This window comes from Brachionichthys hirsutus, chromosome 15 (genome assembly GCF_040956055.1).
Source record: "Brachionichthys hirsutus isolate HB-005 chromosome 15, CSIRO-AGI_Bhir_v1, whole genome shotgun sequence".
NCBI classification, from domain to species: Eukaryota; Metazoa; Chordata; class Actinopteri; order Lophiiformes; family Brachionichthyidae; genus Brachionichthys; species Brachionichthys hirsutus.
The window spans coordinates 378,784-397,371 of record NC_090911.1 but is presented as its reverse complement, the minus strand read 5'-3'; the positions used below and the strand labels follow the sequence as shown (position 1 = coordinate 397,371).

At 44.6% G+C, this 18,588-nt stretch overlaps 1 protein-coding gene across 3 annotated transcripts; it reads left to right on the top strand.

Annotated features, from left to right (window-relative positions):
* The first annotated feature begins 428 nt into the window (after window positions 1-428).
* LOC137905057 (polypyrimidine tract-binding protein 2-like) lies at window positions 429-17,919 on the top strand. 3 transcript variants are annotated; one of them, XM_068749280.1, is made up of 17 exons: window positions 429-483; window positions 1,777-1,798; window positions 2,094-2,145; window positions 6,359-6,522; window positions 6,700-6,771; window positions 6,870-6,941; window positions 7,459-7,617; window positions 7,807-7,917; window positions 8,376-8,544; window positions 10,387-10,464; window positions 10,770-10,882; window positions 12,772-12,805; window positions 13,463-13,555; window positions 15,057-15,173; window positions 16,017-16,116; window positions 16,204-16,281; window positions 16,402-17,919. In XM_068749280.1, the coding sequence occupies exons 1-17, from the start codon at window positions 476-478 to the stop codon at window positions 16,529-16,531; spliced, it is 1,572 nt and encodes a 523-aa protein (XP_068605381.1). In that variant the 5' UTR covers window positions 429-475; the 3' UTR covers window positions 16,532-17,919. The 3 variants fall into 3 exon arrangements, 2 of the variants coding, with proteins under 2 accessions (XP_068605381.1, XP_068605382.1); XM_068749281.1 differs by having other exon boundaries at window positions 16,382-16,570; XR_011105830.1 differs by lacking the exons at window positions 12,772-12,805; window positions 16,017-16,116; window positions 16,204-16,281; window positions 16,402-17,919.
* Window positions 17,920-18,588: the final 669 nt, after the last annotated feature.

Here is an 18,588-nt window from a genome sequence, read left to right as displayed (position 1 = left end):
ATCTATATTCATTCCATGCAGCCAAAATAGATTAGAAAAAACCTGATTCCTTTTAAGATTTAAATGAGGTAAGGAAGGCCTGGCCCTTCAGTACAAAAACATATTAGAGCACTTTGATTGTATGACAATAATACCTGATTAGCACCATACTTTCCAGTATATGAGGAAATTAAGAGAAATGCATATTGCCCTCACATAATCAATCAATCAAATAATGATCTTGCGCCAACAAGATAATAAGTTAAACGTTCTCCTATTGAGCGACTCTAAAAATATCTTCTCACAGTTACAGTTTGCGCGTACTGATGTGTGTTTCTCGGATACCTTCCTACGCAGAAGGTGGCGCTAATGAGCCTTGTGTCACTATTTTTGTCAGGAGCCATTTAAGCCCTGGAAGAAGAAGAACGCCCATTTTGCTTTTTCAAGGCATCGAATATCCTGAAGTACCAGGAGACGGGGAGGACAAGGCGTTGCGATGGACGGGTAAGTGGTGCCGGTCCGCCGCCGGTCCGCCGCCGGTCCGCCGCCGCTCCGCCGCCGCTCCGCCGCCGTTCTGTGGAGATGCTAACTATTAGCGCTGCGTCACGGCGAACAACATCCGGTTAGCTACAGCTTGCTAGCGTCGCGCGCAGCTCGTAGATCAGCGGTGTCAAAGTCATGTTCTCCGAGGGCCACATCAGCATTACGGCCGCCCTCAAAGGGCCAGGTGTAAATGTAACTAAATGTAATGTAACTAAATGTAATGTAAATAAATGTAATGTAACTAAATGTAATGTAACTAAATGTAATGTAAATAAATGTAACTCCTCCTTAACATGCTGCTAAATAACTGTATTTACTGCATACTTAATTAAATTATAAATATTACATATGCAGTTGCATAGTTCTAAAAATATATCGATACCTTACTGCTGTAATAATATCCGCTGAGGTTATGTAATCGCCGGCGTCTGTCTGTGATTTGTTCCTCAATATCTCCATTGATTATTGACCGATATTTAGGGAATTTAACACAGTTATTTAATTTTAACATTAAAACCATTTACAGATTAGAAATCAGTTACAAATACACATCAACTCTGACTCGCTTTAACTTTTCAGCATTTTACTAAAACAAATGTCTGCACAAAGCTCTTGTGGGCCACAAAAAATGACGTGGCGGGCCACATTGGCCCCCGGGCCTTGAGTTTGACGCATGACGTGGGGCAGCATTTATGGTACAGCACTAAATAAACGTGCATCCGGGGCTTCTGCAGCGTCATCGGTGAGCTCGTTGGCAGTAGGTAATGCCGTGGTAAGCTAAGGGCGCTAATGTAGCTGCCTGCCTGCAGGAGCGGAATGTGTGCTTGGAATAGCTGCTGTCCGGGTAAACCACGTTGATGTGTTCATGTGTTCATGTGTTCATGTGTTCATGGGCGGCGTTAGAGCCCGTGTGATCTCCTGCAGCGCCATACAGCCTTTAGCTAGCTTAGCTTTTGTTAATGAGAACAGGTTATTCGCACTCGAACACATGCAGCAATACATTTATTTGGCTCTATAAAATGTAAACCTTTGATAAAGTTTGAAATATGGATTTAATTATCATTTGCTTTGGGATTTTCTGTAAAGTTCCGGAGTTGTCGACCCAACCGTTGCACAATTGAAGTAATGTACCACAACGTTTTCATCCGCGTTGGACGCAGAGCGCCAGCCTTCCATCATGCTTCCATCTGAATATGAAATAACATCATTTCCTCTGGTTTTTCTCGTTTGTCTTCTACATGTCTCCATTGGCAGTGACGTTGCAGTTGGTGTAAAGGCAAGCAGTTTCACCTAAACACATTTGCATTGGGGCGAGTGAATAGAAATTAAGTAAAGTAAAGATATCAACAATTTGATACTTTGTTTAATGCTAATGATACTGGTAAGCAATAAAAGTAAGTGAATGGTTTTAGCGCCCAACAGCCCTTTAGCGACTTCAGTCTGTTCATTCAGGCAGACGGAGATCACGCACTGCGCTGACGCATCTGGCTTTACCTGGTCACATTTGAAAATGTTTAGGAAGTCTGTCTGAAATAAAGGTCTAATCATTTTTTTGTTTCTGTTTTTTCCAGAGAGGCTCTGATGAGCTCAACATGTACGGTGGCAGCCCCAACTCGATGACCGGTATGTCCGATCTGTTATTAGTGTATGAATTGGTCACGAATCTCCTCAGGGGCGTGGGAATCCGGGGCCAGGCCCAACGGCAAATCATCACAGCCCTGTCCAGTGCTGCTGAACGAGCAAGCCAGTGGCTCTGGATCAGGAGGAGAGACAATAGCTGAGACAACAGCAGGGGGTATAGAAGGGGTTAAGGCAGAGGGGGGCACACCCGGGACGGCAGGTGTTGCTGCTGAACCCTCTTGAGGTGTCGTGGGCCTGTTCAGTGAAACACCTATGATGGAGGGTGCCCACCTGATGACCCCAATGAAACCCTTAGCCCCTTCTATCCCGCCCTGTGATGTCTATAATCCCTACCCATTTAGCAAGGTGAAAAGGATTGTAACATCCAGTCCCATTCCGGTATGCAGTCAGACACGTTTGGCTCAGGGATGAGGATGCCCCTGCCGTGCAGAGTCCAGTGCACTTTGGGTAATAACACCATAGCCTGTGTGTGTAAAACTATGAATTGGTCACGAATCAGAAACCTGATCAAATGTCTGTCTTGGAGCCTGCTGCATTCCTGCAGGGATGAGGCACAAATGTAATTATTTACGTGGCCATAGGAAATAAACTTCACATCTTGCATAAGGCAGGAGACTGATTGGTCTGTAGTTGGCTACTTCCTGAGTGTTCCCTGATTTAAAAATAGGCCTAACAAGTGCTTTCTTCCATGCGCTCGGGAATTGACCAGTTTTAATAGAGCTGTTGATGATATGGATGTGTACACACTAGATGTTGCTTTCCTTAAGAAGCACAGCCACGTCCTAGTAGGTCCTCTCACCCACATCATCAACAGCTCTATTAAAACTGGTCAATTCCCGAGCGCATGGAAGAAAGCACTTGTTAGGCCTATTTTTAAATCAGGGAACACTCAGGAAGTAGCCAACTACAGACCAATCAGTCTCCTGCCTGTCATGTCCAAAGTATTGGAAAAAATTATCAAAGAACAATTAATAGACCACCTGGAAAGCAAAAATCTATTACACCCTCTTCAATTTGGTTTCAGGAAAAAACATTCAACAGAGACAGCAGCTTCCCTGCTTCTAGAACAGGTCAAAGAATCCCTCGACAAAGGAAATACAGTTGGTGCAGTGTTCCTTGATTTAAAAAAGGCCTTCGATACGGTGAACCACAACTTGCTCATATCGAGACTCGCATCTTTTCATTTCTCTGAACGTGCAGTCTCCTGGTTTCACTCGTATCTGCAAAACCGTGAACAGTGTGCCGTCATAAATAATTGTAAATCCTCATTTCATAAAATCAGAACTGGAATTCCCCAAGGTACAATTCTCGGTCCCATTCTCTTTAGTCTTTATATAAATAATCTCCCAGAGGTCTGTCCAGAAGTCAAGCTACAGATGTATGCTGATGACACGGTTGTCCACATTTCTGGTAAAGACTGTACTGCAATAAATGAAAAGTTGACACATAGTTTAAATAAGATCTCCACATGGCTAAAAGAATCCTGCTTAACTCTAAATACAAAGAAAACCAAATGCATCTATTTCTCCATTAAAAAAGCCCCAGTTACCCCCTTGCAGATCAAAATAAACGACGAGTTAATTGAACAGGTATCAGAGGTGGAATATCTAGGAATAATCTTAGACTCGCACTTAAATTTCAAAAGCCACATTAAAAGGTTATGTAAATCCATCCGATCCAACACCAATTGTTTTAAATTAATTAGACAATGCTCGACTCCCGGCTGTGCAATGATGTTTTTAAACTCTATAATCCTCTCTCGTCTGTCTTATGGAGTCACTGTTTGGTCACAAACGAGTCAGACCACGCTCAGGCCAATAGAGAGCCTTTACCACGGGGCCCTGAAGGTGTTTGACCAAAAGCCCATTAGATTTCACCATTGCCATATTTTATCAAAACACAAGTTTTTATCCTTCTTAAATTGTATTAATTTAAGTGTTCTTAAACAGTTTTTTAAATGTGTGAATGGCTTTGCACCAGAACCCCTGAGCAGGTTTGTCAGCAGACTGCAGAGCTCTGGCAGGTCCACCCGGGCAGCCTCAGGTGGGGACTGTAAGGTGCCCCCCCGAAAAACATCTTTCGCACAATCCGCTCTGTCTGTGAAAGGTGCTGGTCTGTGGAATCTGCTCCCTGTGCACCTAAAATCTATGACACAATTGGTCTTCAAAAAAGAAACGAAATCTTGGATGTGCAAGCAGCAGCACTGTTCCCATGTTTAAAGGTGTACATAGTTTTATCTCTAACATTTCTTTTTATTACTGTCTTGTTTTACTCTTAATTGTTTTAGTTCTGTGGTAAAAACATGCATAGATGACTTTTTAAAACAATTTTCCTTCCTTTCCATGTTTTTATGAATATCTGTGTTAAATGCCCATCTATGGACAAGTGCTGCAAATTAGCTTCAGCTATAAGCGCTATAATGCAAACATCAGATACTTGTGCTACATGTGTCTATGTTTTGTCTTTGTCCATATTCAAATAAACCAGAAATAAATAAATAATAAATAAGGCTAAAACCAGCAGTATGTCCACATAAAGTAATCAGATTGGCTTTATGTGGACGTTCTAGATAAAGCTTCCTAACCCATAAAGCCACTGGAAATAGTATTGTAATGTAACTGACTGAATTTCATCAATTGTTCTTGGTCTTCCTCCTCCTCTTCCTCCTCCATCCACCACCTCTCATTCTTTCCTTCACTGCCTCTGTTACATTTTGAGTTGTGTGTAAGCTGTGCTGTTGTGTTCAGGATTTGCAATAAATTTGACACTGAAGCTCCAAAGCCTGCTTCACTGTGTAATAAAAAAGGTGCCGGAGTCCTGATACGCTACAATAAGTCCTGATACGCTACAATAAGTCCTGATACGCTACAATAAGTCCTGATACGCTACAATAAGTCCTGATACGCTACAATGAGTCCTGATACGCTACAACAAGTCCTGATACGCTACAACGAGTCCTGATACGCTACAACGAGTCCTGATACGCTACAATAAGTCCTGATACGCTACAATGAGTCCTGATACGCTACAACGAGTCCTGATACGCTACAACGAGTCCTGATACGCTACAATAAGTCCTGATACGCTACAATAAGTCCTGATACGCTACAATAAGTCCTGATACGCTACAATAAGTCCTGATACGCTACAATGAGTCCTGATACGCTACAACGAGTCCTGATACGCTACAACGAGTCCTGATACGCTACAATAAGTCCTGATACGCTCCAATGAGTCCTGATACGCTACAATGAGTCCTGATATGCTACAAGTCCTGATACGCTACAACGAGTCCTGATACGCTACAATGAGTCCTGATACGCTACAACGAGTCCTGATACGCTACAACGAGTCCTGATACGCTACAATGAGTCCTGATACGCTACAATGAGTCCTGATACGCTACAATGAGTCCTGATACGCTACAATGAGTCCTGATACGCTACAATGAGTCCTGATACGCTACAATGAGTCCTGATACGCTACAATGAGTCCTGATACGCTACAATAAGTCCTGATACGCTACAATGAGTCCTGATACGCTACAATGAAACGCCGGAAGTGACGTGATTGATTCGAGTCTGTTAAACTTTATAAGTCCTTTCTGTTCATTATAGTCTCTAGTAGGGATGTTTTTTTTGACCCCAAGTCCTGATCCGATACTTCTTTAATACATAAAAAACTACACGAGTGAAGAAACGGGTCCAGGATGTCCCTTATTTTCTATTTTAACTATCTTACTTCAACATTTAACTCTTAAACAGAGCACTTCTGTGGCGTAGCGTCAACATTCAAGTAATAAAGTACTTTTTTCACTTTGGACTTGGACTAGTGCAACAGGAAATACTATATATGAGTATTTATAATAAAATGAACAGCAGCTCAATCGCCAGGTTTTAGTCGTCCACTTCAGAATACTTCCACAGCGCAGACATGCTAACGGGTTTAGCCAGCATTTAGCCAGCATTCAACCAATAGCATCACAGGAAGTGTCACCATCTCTGTCTGGTAGAGAGGTCTCACTCTCTGCCTCAGCGTAACTCGAGATCCATATCGGGAGCCAACGTCCGACTCCGATCGATTCCGCAAGCTCGTGATCATTTTCTATTCCCATGTTTACATTTTCAGTGCTTTATTTTGGAGGTGTGGTCTCGTACACTTATCGGTACTTGTCTGTGTGCGTGTCTACATCCAGCAAATGGCAGCGACAGTAAGAAACAACGTCTTGATGAATCCCCTCCCTCCAGAGTTCTCCACATCAGGAAACTCCCCAATGAAGTGTCAGAGACTGAAGTTATTGCCCTGGGACTGCCCTTTGGAAAGGTCACCAACATACTGATGCTGAAGGGCAAGAATCAGGTATACAGTACCTCAACAAACTGGGTAACGTTAGCCAGTACGGATGGAGCAAGAAGAGCCGTGTAGTCACATTTACGTCTGACAGAATACTGATCTGAACTAGAGATGCACAGCGACTTATTCTGATGACAGCTCTTCATTACTGTGCTGAGGTTTGATAATCCTTCATGCTTCCAGGCCTTCCTGGAGTTGGGAACAGAGGAAGCAGCCGTTACTATGGTTAACTATTACACGGCTGTCACCCCACAGGTCTGAAGTATATCTGTGTCCCTTCATGTTGCAGAATTTCCCGTCTTGCTTTGGGCTGCAAAGTTAATTCTGCAATGTGTGGTTCTTATTCTGTGTAGGTCAGAAACACTCCAGTCTTCATCCAGTACTCGAACCACAAGGAACTAAAAACAGACTCGGCGCTGAACCAGGTACAGGCAGCGATATATTTATCAACGCTATCTGCTCTCCTCACTTTTGTTTCCCTGTGATTCTCGTGCACACCGTGTCCCCCCCAAATATCGACCACATCCCCTGAGTTGCAGGGTTGTAATAGTTTCGGATTTTTAATTATAGTTTAGTTTTAGTTAGTTTTCGTTTTCTCTTTTAATTGTAGTTTTTATTTAGTTCAGTTAACGAAAATGTTTTTTCAATTCTAGTTTTTGTTTTTTCGTTAGTTTTCGTTAACTATAATAACCCTGCTGAGTTAAGGAAGAGCAATGAGCACAAAGCATCAGCCATCCTTCTCAGCTGTTATTCTAAAGACTTATGATACAGCCTTTGATCTCGGTGCCTCTAACAACCATTCTGTCTCCTCGAGAGCCTTTGTGGGAATTGGGAGGAAGCGAGGAAGCGACAAATTGAGACATGAGAAAAGGATTTCTCTTCAAGCAAAGCAGGATTAGGGTGATGTCTGACTTGATACAGTTGCATGTTCTCTCTACCCAGAGGGCCCAAGCTGTGCTGCAGGCTGTGTCAGCAGTTCAGGATGGAAGCTCTCCATCCTCTGACCCCGGCGCCTTGGACCTAGCTCCGCCCCCCAGTCCTGTTCTGCGAATTATCATCGACAACATGTTTTACCCTGTGACGCTGGATGTTCTGCAACAGGTATGACTGATCCAGTTCCCAGCATTCAGACGCGTTTCGTTTCGTTCCTGATTCCTTGCATTGACTCTTTGCTTGAGGGCTTTCTTAACCCCGTGTTGGTTGAGCTTCCACAGTGCTGCCGCCTATCGGCTGTGTGTCTGCGTGCATTTCAACTTTGGGCACTTGCTCTCTTGTTCTTTACAAACTCAGATCTTCAGCAAGTTTGGAACTGTGATGAAGATTATAACCTTCACCAAGAACAACCAGTTTCAGGCGCTCCTGCAGTTCAGCGAGCCCGTCAACGCGCAGCAAGCTAAACTGGTAGGCTCACCCGCGGGCTGCGTTTCACAGGACCCGGCGGGGAGCCGGCCGGTCGTAATCACTGCAGGGCTCGGACCGACGGATGCTTGAGTGTCCAACCGCACCAATCTTTTCATCTGTTGCTTCTTTGTAAAAGAAGGTATAAATATTATGTTAGCATCATTACGGTAGCATTTGGGACCACTAAAATCTTGCTTTTATAAGCAAACGGCTCATTGAAAGTGCGACGCAAAAAGAATTGTTGATTTTTAACTGCAACGAATTAACCAAGATGATCTTTCTTATTGTGGTTTAGTCCCACATTCAGTTTAGGCAGTTGAACTCTGACTCAATATCGCTGTTGGCCTCCAAACAAGGAGTTGCTCAGCATAAAACAGGATGTGAAACCATGTTAAAATGCAATGACTCATCTCAAACCCTCTCCTCTGTGTGTCTCTGATGAACTTATGTGGCTCCAGTCTTTGGATGGACAGAACATCTACAATTCATGCTGCACTCTGCGGATAGACTTCAGTAAACTGGTCAACCTCAACGTCAAGTACAACAACGATAAGAGTCGAGATTACACGAGACCGGACCTTCCTACGGGAGACGGAGAGTCAGCCAGCAAGGATCATTCTTTGTTGGGTAAATGGACTGTTCTTCATCCAAAAACAGGCATTCATATCTTCTTCTTCTAAGTTATTCCTCTTTCAGCTTTGCAGCTGAAAGAGTGAACGTGAAACAAAAGGCTGCTTTGAAATGACACATTAGCTGTTTGTGTCTGTCTCCTGGTCCTGACTCTGGACTACGTCTCTGTCTCCTGGTCCTGACTCTGGACTACGTCTCTGACTCCTGGTCCTGACTCTGGACTACGTCTCTGTCTCCTGGTCCTGACTCTGGACTACGTCTCTGTCTCCTGGTCCTGACTCTGGACTACGTCTCTGACTCCTGGTCCTGACTCTGGACTACGTCTCTGTCTCCTGGTCCTGACTCTGGACTACGTCTCTGTCTCCTGGTCCTGACTCTGGACTACGTCTCTGACTCCTGGTCCTGACTCTGGACTACGTCTCTGTCTCCTGGTCCTGACTCTGGACTACGTCTCTGTCTCCTGGTCCTGACTCTGGACTACGTCTCTGACTCCTGGTCCTGACTCTGGACTACGTCTCTGTCTCCTGGTCCTGACTCTGGACTACGTCTCTGACTCCTGGTCCTGACTCTGGACTACGTCTCTGACTCCTGGTCCTGACTCTGGACTACGTCTCTGTCTCCTGGTCCTGACTCTGGACTACGTCTCTGTCTCCTGGTCCTGACTCTGGACTGCGTCTCTGTCCCCTGGTCCTGACTCTGGACTACGTCTCTGTCTCCTGGTCCTGACTCTGGACTACGTCTCTGTCTCCTGGTCCTGACTCTGGACTGCGTCTCTGTCCCCTGGTCCTGACTCTGGACTACGTCTCTGTCTCCTGGTCCTGACTCTGGACTACGTCTCTGACTCCTGGTCCTGACTCTGGACTATGTCTCTGTCTCCTGGTCCTGACTCTGGACTACGTCTCTGTCTCCTGGTCCTGACTCTGGACTACGTCTCTGTCTCCTGGTCCTGACTCTGGACTACGTCTCTGTCTCCTGGTCCTGACTCTGGACTACGTCTCTGTCCCCTGGTCCTGACTCTGGACTACGTCTCTGTCTCCTGGTCCTGACTCTGGACTACGTCTCTGTCTCCTGGTCCTGACTCTGGACTACGTCTCTGTCTCCTGGTCCTGACTCTGGACTACGTCTCTGTCCCCTGGTCCTGACTCTGGACTACGTCTCTGTCTCCTGGTCCTGACTCTGGACTACGTCTCTGTCTCCTGGTCCTGACTCTGGACTACGTCTCTGTCTCCTGGTCCTGACTCTGGACTACGTCTCTGACTCCTGGTCCTGACTCTGGATTGTCAGGGTTTTGGTTCTCTAACAAATTCAGCCATATTTCTGGGAATAAGAGCACCATCAAAAGTAGGATGGATAGCTATGAACAGAACTGGTGGGTGATGCTAAGAAGATTGGTTTTTACATGAACATTCCAGTGAACAGGGTCAGTCTGATCCGGATTTCATTGCTCTTCATCTGTCGGCATGGCGGCGCAGCTACCACAAAGTTACCCCAGTCAATGACCAGCTCTAGATTGCTTCCGTCCATTTTCTTCACTGGCTTCTTCACTTTCAATTAAATTAAATTAAATTTCTATAACACATGATTATAACAGAAAGCTATCTAAAGACACTTTACAGGTGTAGCAGGCAAAGACAGAACCCAGCTTGACCCTCAGGAGGGTCAAAAAGCCCACCCTTGCCCTCCGGGTCACTAGGAGTGTTTGAACCTTTCTTTGTCTGGTCCTTCACCTAACGATATTAACGCACGATGTTGTCATTCGTTGCTCTTATTTTGCTGAGTGTGGTATTTTTCTTCTGATTCTTACTACCGGTACATACGGTGTGTGTTGTCTTTTGGTAGGTACCCCGTCTGGCGCCCTGGCGTCCTATTCCGGTGGAGGAGGTTACTCGCCGTCGCTGTCCCTCTCTCAGGGTGGAGGTGCTTTGATTCTCTCTCTTGAGGTTGATGAGGAGTCTTAGCCTGTGTTCAGTATAACTATGACCCTGCTAACTCTCTGCTGCTGTGCAGGGGTACCAGGAAGAGTTGATGCTGTTTGGAAGGCGAATGGTGTTGACACTAGATATTGATTTTAGATTCTTCTCACTGCATTGTTTAAATCGATATAAATTCAATTTGATAGTTTTCAAAGCGTCCTTACTTTTTGGTTTTTTTCATACCTGCCTGAAATCTGGCGAGCAGTGTATATTAGTTTATTAGTTTATTTGTTTCCATTGTTTCTTCAGGGGCCATCAGTCCGCTGAGCGCTGCGGCAGCGGCAGCAGCTGCTGCTGGGCGCGTCGCTCTGTCTGGCTCTGGAGTGTCAGGAGTCCTGCTGGCTTCCAACCTAAATGAAGAGGTATACTAACCACAAGCATAAATGAATGGTTTTATTTTAAGTTCTGTGTGGGTGGGTGGTTTTATGAGTGCCTAACCCACTTTACTACGAGAGCTGTGTCATTATTTTTAGCTTGTTTTGTGTCAAACATTATCTTTATCAACTTTGTGCTTTTTTGCCAAGTAGACCTTTATTATATTGCAGAATGTACATCATTCCTTATTTATGTGTGTAAGCGTTCTACCAGAGAGCGAGTATTAAGAGTTATCAGCTTGCTGTAGCTGGATGTAACAAAAGAGAAAAGTCCAATGCGGCGGAACCTCGGTTGTCGAACATAATTCGTTCCGTAATACTCTTCGATAACCGAAACTACATTCCCCATAAGAAATAATGTAAACTGGATTAATCCGTTCCATTTACATGCCAACAGGTATATTAGTGTGTAACTAAACAACAGAAAACATGGTGCAAAACAAAAGTTAATCTAACAGACGGCAGAAGGGAGGGGTGATTCCTTTGAAAAGGAGTCCTCCTCCATGAAACGACTGGGTGACTGTCCTCCTGGGTTCTAGTCCTTCTTTCTCTCTAGCTCAGTTTTCTATAGTAAAGTCTCAATCATTGATTTCTGCATCCCGTACTGCAGCACGATCCCAGACACGGACGCCATTTCCATATTTGTTGATTACTTCCTTCTTCTATTCAGCCGTTGTTCTCACTAGTTTCCTCTTTTCCTTTCCAGTAGCGTTACTGCCGCCTTTCTTTGACTAAGCGCTGAAGAGAACAAAGAGAACCACACACACACACACACACACACACACATGAAGCTTTCTCCTACGGCAGGTCGACTGACCGAGCCCACTCGGGTAGACTCCGCCTTCGTTTGCGTGTCTTCGGCTCCGTTTTCTTGTCCGACTCCCGAGGTTCTGCTGTTTGAGCGTGCGTCCCGGCGGTACGGTGTGACCGCAGTCATGACATCTTTACGAAGCAGGAACGAGGTGCACGGATTACGTGCTCCGTTCCGTTTGATTAGCCAGGCCCTCTGAGGTAAGCGGCAGGTGCTCTTGAGCAAACCGCAGTATCCCACACACAAGTGATCATTGACGCCGTTTGAAGAGTTCTTGAATCAGAAGGAACTGAATAATCTTTGGTTAATGTTTGCATTTTCTAAATGCGTCCTACCTTCTTGTTGGTTGAAAATGTCATGTCAGTTAACGTGAAACGGATGAGTTCGGATTCAAATGGCTTTGACTCTGCTTCGTGGTACTACCCCTACACATTTGAATGGATTTCCTGCCTTACTCTGTCATTTACCTATTTATTTTATGCTTGAATCATTTCTCCATTCTTAAATGTATTCTTTTTACCTCCCTCCCATCCTTTGTTCTCTTGAAATGCATTGTGTGTGTGAGAGAGAGAGAGAGAGAGAGAGAGAGGGAACAGAACTGAGTGTTTGTGTTTCGGATCGATCCAGACGTCGCTCAGACTCCGCTGATGTTCCGCTGATGCTCTGTTACTGACCTCTGCTTTGGTTTTTGTCCTCTCCTCCTTTCTCCCTCCCCTCCTCCCTCCCCTGCTCCTCTCTTCACACATTATTTGTCTCTCCATTTGGCCATATATCCCTTCCTGTTGTACACGTCTCTAACCCCCCCCCCCCCCCCCCCTTCTCATCTACATGTATACCCATTTTCTTTTGCCTCTTTTTCCTCTTCTATTAATCCTGACCCAACTTTGGGTTTGCTGTTTTTTCCCACAACCCCTTCTTGCCCTCCATCTTTTCTCAATCCTGCATCATCACGGAAAACACCACCTCCCCCCTTGTCCAACGTTGGGTGGTCTGATCTCTACCTTCGTCTCTCCTCTTCCTCTGCTCCTCTTCTTCCTGTCCTCTGCTCTGCGGTCTCTCTCTAAAGATGGTCACGCCTCAAAGTCTCTTTACCCTCTTCGGTATGTCCAACCTCTACTATTCTATCTGTGTACGTCTCTCTGTGAATCTAGTGTTGTTGGCTTTCTCCGGTGACGTTGGGGATGCGCCGATCCTCACATCCTTCTGTATTTCTGTGCCTCCCTCGAGCATATTGTCCAAAGTTAAAATCCTCTTCTGTCTCTGCATTGAGAGAAGAGTGAGTCTGAGATGCCCATTTTGTCAGCTTCACCAAACTGATGGGAACAAAGACACCAGAATAATTCACGTGTCCTTTAAGGCCGGCTGTCCTGCTGTCCAGTGTCAGCTGCTTGGAGCGTTCACGTGCACTAGCAGCGTGCCCGTTAACAGCCTCACTCACTAATAAAGGGTTAACTGCTGCATCTTATGTGAATGATTGTCTGTCTGTGCGTGGCCCTGCGATGACCTGGCGACTTGTCCAGGGTGTACCCGTTGACTGCTGGCATAGGCTCCGGTTTCTAGTGGAAGTCAAATGGGAAGAGCCCGTCTTTTCTTTTCATTTGTCTTTCTCGCACTAACTTTATTCCTTCCATCCTTCACACCTTTCCTTCTTATATCTACGTGGGCTCCATCTCTCCTGCTCTGTCTGTTCTGTCCTCATCTTTTGCTCCGCCCTGTCTCTCGCTCTCTCTACCTCTCGCTCTCTCCCCTACCTTCAGGAGTCTATGGTGATGTCCACAGGGTGAAAATACTCTACAACAAAAAGGACAGCGCTCTGATTCAGTTGTCTGATGGCAACCAGGCTCAACTGGGTGAGTTTTCACTGCAGCTTTGAGTTTCAATCGGCTGTTATTGTACGTTTTCTTTTGTCTGGGTTTTATATACAAATACACGTGACACTGTGTAAGATGCATTCCAGTTCATGAAAGTCAAGAAATGGCTTCAGCGGAGGCCATTTTGAAAATGTGTCCAATGTAGAACTTAAGAATTCCTGCTGCTTTTCTACGTGACGTTCTGAACTGGGTACTGTAGTCCGTCTGATTGATCCCCTCCCTGCCGTCTATATGTTGGACATGCTGATGTACATACTTGCAGGGTTCGACATTAACCTTATGCAGGCTGCCCGACGGGGCAGCCAGCTCTTATTCAATTATTTATTAGGGTTGGGCGATAATATTTATACATCTTCCAATGATAAGGTAATTACTTATATTGGTATAAATGATCATTTTACACATTGGCGCCACCGCAGCGTGGTGGCGGAGAAAGGCGGAGCAGGAGGAGGTAGAATGTCATGAAGCACCAAAGATACTAAATAAAGTCTGAAACTCGCGTTGACCTTTACGGCGTGAGTTCAGACAATATTTAGCAGTATACTGTAAACTGTATACAGTACTTTAATTCTGAAGACGTTGCACTAATCTAGTTTGGTAAACACTAAATGTACTTGCTGTATTGCACAGTTTACCAATAAATGTGCTTTATAATTTGAGACGAGTGTATTTAATTATATGGGTTAAGGTTTGTAGCTTTTTATACAAGACTCTGCTCTATTTAAGTATTTATTTAATGAAATCAAAACTAAATACAGGAGAACTTTGTTTAAAATGTCAAAACAATGTAAATTATTCGATTTTGGCTTAACAGGGGGATGAAAGGCAACAGAAGGAAAAGAAGAGTCTAATAAACGTTCAAATGAATTTTTACAATCATTAGTCTATGATGATGATGAATATATTTATTAGATAGAATGTTAGAGTACAAGTACAGTCACACAGTAGCATGTATTACAGTACAAGTACAGTCACACAGTAGCATGTATTACAGTACAAATAACGTCAAACATCCTGTCTAAGAGGAGCATTTCTAAAAAGCCCTTGCGGGCTTGTTTCCGTTGAAAGTCCTTCGTACATAAATCATCCACAAATAACAATACAAATAAAAATTAAACCAATATTAAATTACTCAATTGATTCAACATAACGTTAGAAAAACAAAAATAAAATGTTATTACACCGCCAGTGCAAACTAACAATTAATCTAAAATAAATTACACCACTGATGCAAAATGACAATAAATAACTTGGATACATTACGAAAAAAAGTAACGTATTTGTGGGCAACCGTCAGATGTTTTCGGGCAGGCAGTTTTCGTCTGGTGGTTGCCCTGCCGTTAAACGGTTACCGTCGAACCCTGACCCGGATGTGAGAGCAGCACTGCTGTTTAAGCGTATAGCCCCTCCCCCACGTCAGCAGAAGGTGGACGCTGTCAGGCCTTCGTGTGACTCCCTGCTTGTGCTCTGACTCGTGTAGCTATGAGCCACTTGAACGGTCAGAAGGTGTTTGGCAAAGTGATGAGGGTGACGCTGTCCAAGCATCAAACGGTGGCTCTGCCCAGAGAAGGACTGGATGACCAGCTACTAACTAAAGGTAAGGGGACGTATAATCATGTCTAGGAACTCTGATTGGCCCTCGCTGTGCACGGAGGGGGGTGTGGCTTCTGTTCTCCTGGTAGGTTTCTTCCTGACCACATGACAAATGGTCATTATTTCATTCACTAAATCGTTTGTCTTTTCCCCGTGGTCACTGAGGGACTACAAGTTCCAGCTGGGGGATTGTATACTGTACAAGGGAGGTGCCTACTGCTATTTTGGGGATTTTAAGCAATTCCTTTTATTGTTGGGTAAACATTTAACTCTTTCAGTGCCATTGACATCAATCTAAACCCCAACATTCACTGCCAACCCTGACGTTGAGTTATGCCTCTCTTCAATGGCCAATAACTACCGAACGTAAAATGGTGGGAACACACTCTTTTTCCTGATGGAAGGCGAGACTCCAATCTTTCATTTGGTAGGTTCGGTGTTTGCATAGGCATAGTAGAAAATATTCTGTGGGGCTTGAAATATAGGGCAAAATGAGCAAAGACTGGGGCACTCGGCATATAGCTGAGCTGAAAATGGCTGGCACTGAAAGTTAAAATTGACCTTTGTTAATTTTAAACAATAAAAATTGCCACTTGCTTTCTAGAGAAGCTGCGTGAAGGCACATGAACGTCTTGAAGTGAAGTCATGTATGTTTTCCGAGCTCCCTGGGTTGGATATCTGGAATGGGCAGCCTACGGTCCATCGGTTCCTGGCCCCGCCCCGCTGTCAACCCTTAGAACCCATTGTGCCCCCCCCCCCCCCCCCGCTCTAACACCATGTTCGTCCCGGTAGAAGAATTGTCACCTCAGGTTGTTAGTTTGTTAATATTTCTGTTTTCATTGGACAGATTTTTCTGGCTCGCCTCTTCATCGCTTCAAGAAGCCAGGATCCAAAAACTTCCAGAACATCTTTCCTCCGTCTGCAACCCTTCACCTCTCCAACATCCGGTAGGATGACCATGAAGTTAGCCATGCTGTCGCTGTGTTGGTCTCGCACTACTTAAAGATGGTAATGGTATGACTGTGCATGTCCAGGGACGGAGTGGGGGAGGAAGATCTGCGTCTTCTGTTCTCTAACAGTGGAGGAACCGTCAAGGCCTTCAAGTTCTTCCAGTAAGAAGCTCTAATACAAGCCTCTCATTCGTCCATTTCTTTGTCTCTCGTCTGTATTTCAGTCAAACCAACGGCATGAATCATTTATCTATAACCATAGGTCTCCTCCTTCCTCATCAGGGACCGTAAGATGTCTTTGATCCAGATGTCGTCGGTGGAGGAAGCAATCCAGGCTCTGATGGATCTTCACAACTATGACATGGGGGGGAATCACCATCTGAAAGTTTCCTTCTCTAAGTCCACGATCTAAAGCCTGGCTCTTATATGTTAAAATCTAGCAGCAATGACCATTGGCCTTCTTTCTGCTCTGCTCCTTAATTTGTTCATTTTAACACTGAAATTCTAAGTAAACATGTAAAAATAGATTTCAATTAAAATAACTCCAATTTACACATAATGTATTTTTTTCTTGACTTTTTTTCCTGGAGGGAAATGAGCAAATCCCCAGATCAGCTGATGTGGTTAAACGTCATTTAAACGTAGAGGGACATGGAGGCGTGCTCCTGGGTCAGTCAGTGACATCACTGTTGAGCTCGGCCACACCTCCAACCACAGCCAATCGTGTTGCAGGTCGCAGTCACCATGTTTTTAACGCGATCGTTGCTGCTGGTTCATCATTCTCCTCTTCCTCAGTTTGCTGTTCATCGGTCACATGACCTCCTCGGTGGCCGTCAGCGCAGTACTTTCAAGGTGTATTTGTAATTGGCCTGTTTCTGTCTCCCACACACACACACACACGCGTTTTGGCTCTCTGAACCTCATCCTTCTCATGTTTGCACTATTTTGCTTTCAAAAAGTCTTACGCGTTTCGGCCAATCAGGAGGATGTTTATCATAAAGTTCGTTTCTCAGTTTTAAGCATCGTGACCCAGGAAGGAACGGCCGGACGAGGACTGAGCTGTGCACGTTTGGCCCGGAGACGTTGACTGGTCCGGTCTGAAGGCAGACTCACCGGGGCCGCCCCCGGAACACAGACGTGATGATTGAGAAAATGGATGAGTTGTGGAGGATTGATCGCTGAGTATCTCAAAACAAAACTCCTTGTGTTGCGCTGGAATGATCAAAGTCCTGTAGTTTGAGTGAAGCCGGCTTGTTGTAACAAACGCGCTGCTTCCAGGGACGTGGAGTCTCTATCCTTGGAAGCAGCGCGTTAAAATGCACACTTTGTCTATATTATAGGCGAAGTGTGCATTTTCTACGTCTCAGGATTCAGCTCTTTATGGTTTGTTTAAGGGCCATTTAAAAAGCTTCCCGACCCGCCTCTCAAGCGGGTGTGTGTTTGTAGAGAGTACACCTGGAGATCTGGCCTGAGTTTAGGAGCGATGTTGGGAATCTGATTGAAAAGCTGTGAACAGGTTACTTACTGGTAATGTTTGTTGGCTCCGAGTATTTTGTTAATTAATTTTAAATATCAGGGAGTGAACTTTGTCTTCCCAGTTGTGTTGGTGTAAACTGGAGGAGGCTGGGACTTTGCTCTTTTCTGCTTCTTATGAGTGCAACCATTTCCCTTCAGGATGTTGTTTTTGTTTCGTTTTCTCCAAGTTGATTTTCTTTTGTCGTCCGATTTCTGATCAGCCCAAGTTATTGTTCGTTCAGACCCTCTCATGATCTGTATCTTAAATAAAAGCCTCTTTGTTCAGTTCTGTCTCACTGCTCACTTCTTTATTTCCCTGCGAAATAACGCTGGCGTCTCAAGCAGAAAAGCGCGGAGCGAAGTTTTGTTTACAACGGAAGTCGCTACGGCTTCTTCTTCTTCTATTTCCGGTATATTTGCTATGAATTTCGCATGTCAAAATATTTGTCGGATCAAAAGTGATGCATGAACACGCAAATAATCGCATCAATATTTTTAGGGTCCATGAACACAGTGCGTCACAACTTTACTTCGAACTCTGATGGGATTAAAGAAATCGTGTCCATGTAATCGTTCTGAGACTAGTGTCCCTTCGATGTCCCATCGATGTCCTCACGGTGTGGACTCAGCAGCACATCCCGGTCCGTCGTATCATAGTGTCTCCCGGGGCAGCCGCCTTTACTACTTTTACGCACGTTAGGTACTATGTCGTTTGCGTTTTAGCTATGAATCCATTATGAGAACGATAATTAAGCTACCATAAGTGCCTTTAACAAGTTTGCTACAAAAAAAAAAATACGAAAATGTTGTTGTAACTAAAGTGACGTAGTAAAGGCTCCGATGCTAACAGCTGCCAACCTTTTTACATGCTTTTAATGCATTTATTAATTAATATAATGTGACAGAAACAGTCTTGTAATTTTCCCACCGCGTTTTCTGGAGGAACGAATGTTT

What these genes read in the sequence shown, in the direction of transcription:
- LOC137905057 (XM_068749280.1), top strand. An exon ending in ACGCGCAGCAAGCTAAACTG is followed by an intron (nt 7,918 to 8,375) that starts GTAGGCTCACCC and finishes ATGTGGCTCCAG; the next exon opens with TCTTTGGATGGACAGAACAT. An exon ending in CTTCACCTCTCCAACATCCG is followed by an intron (nt 16,117 to 16,203) that starts GTAGGATGACCA and finishes GTGCATGTCCAG; the next exon opens with GGACGGAGTGGGGGAGGAAG.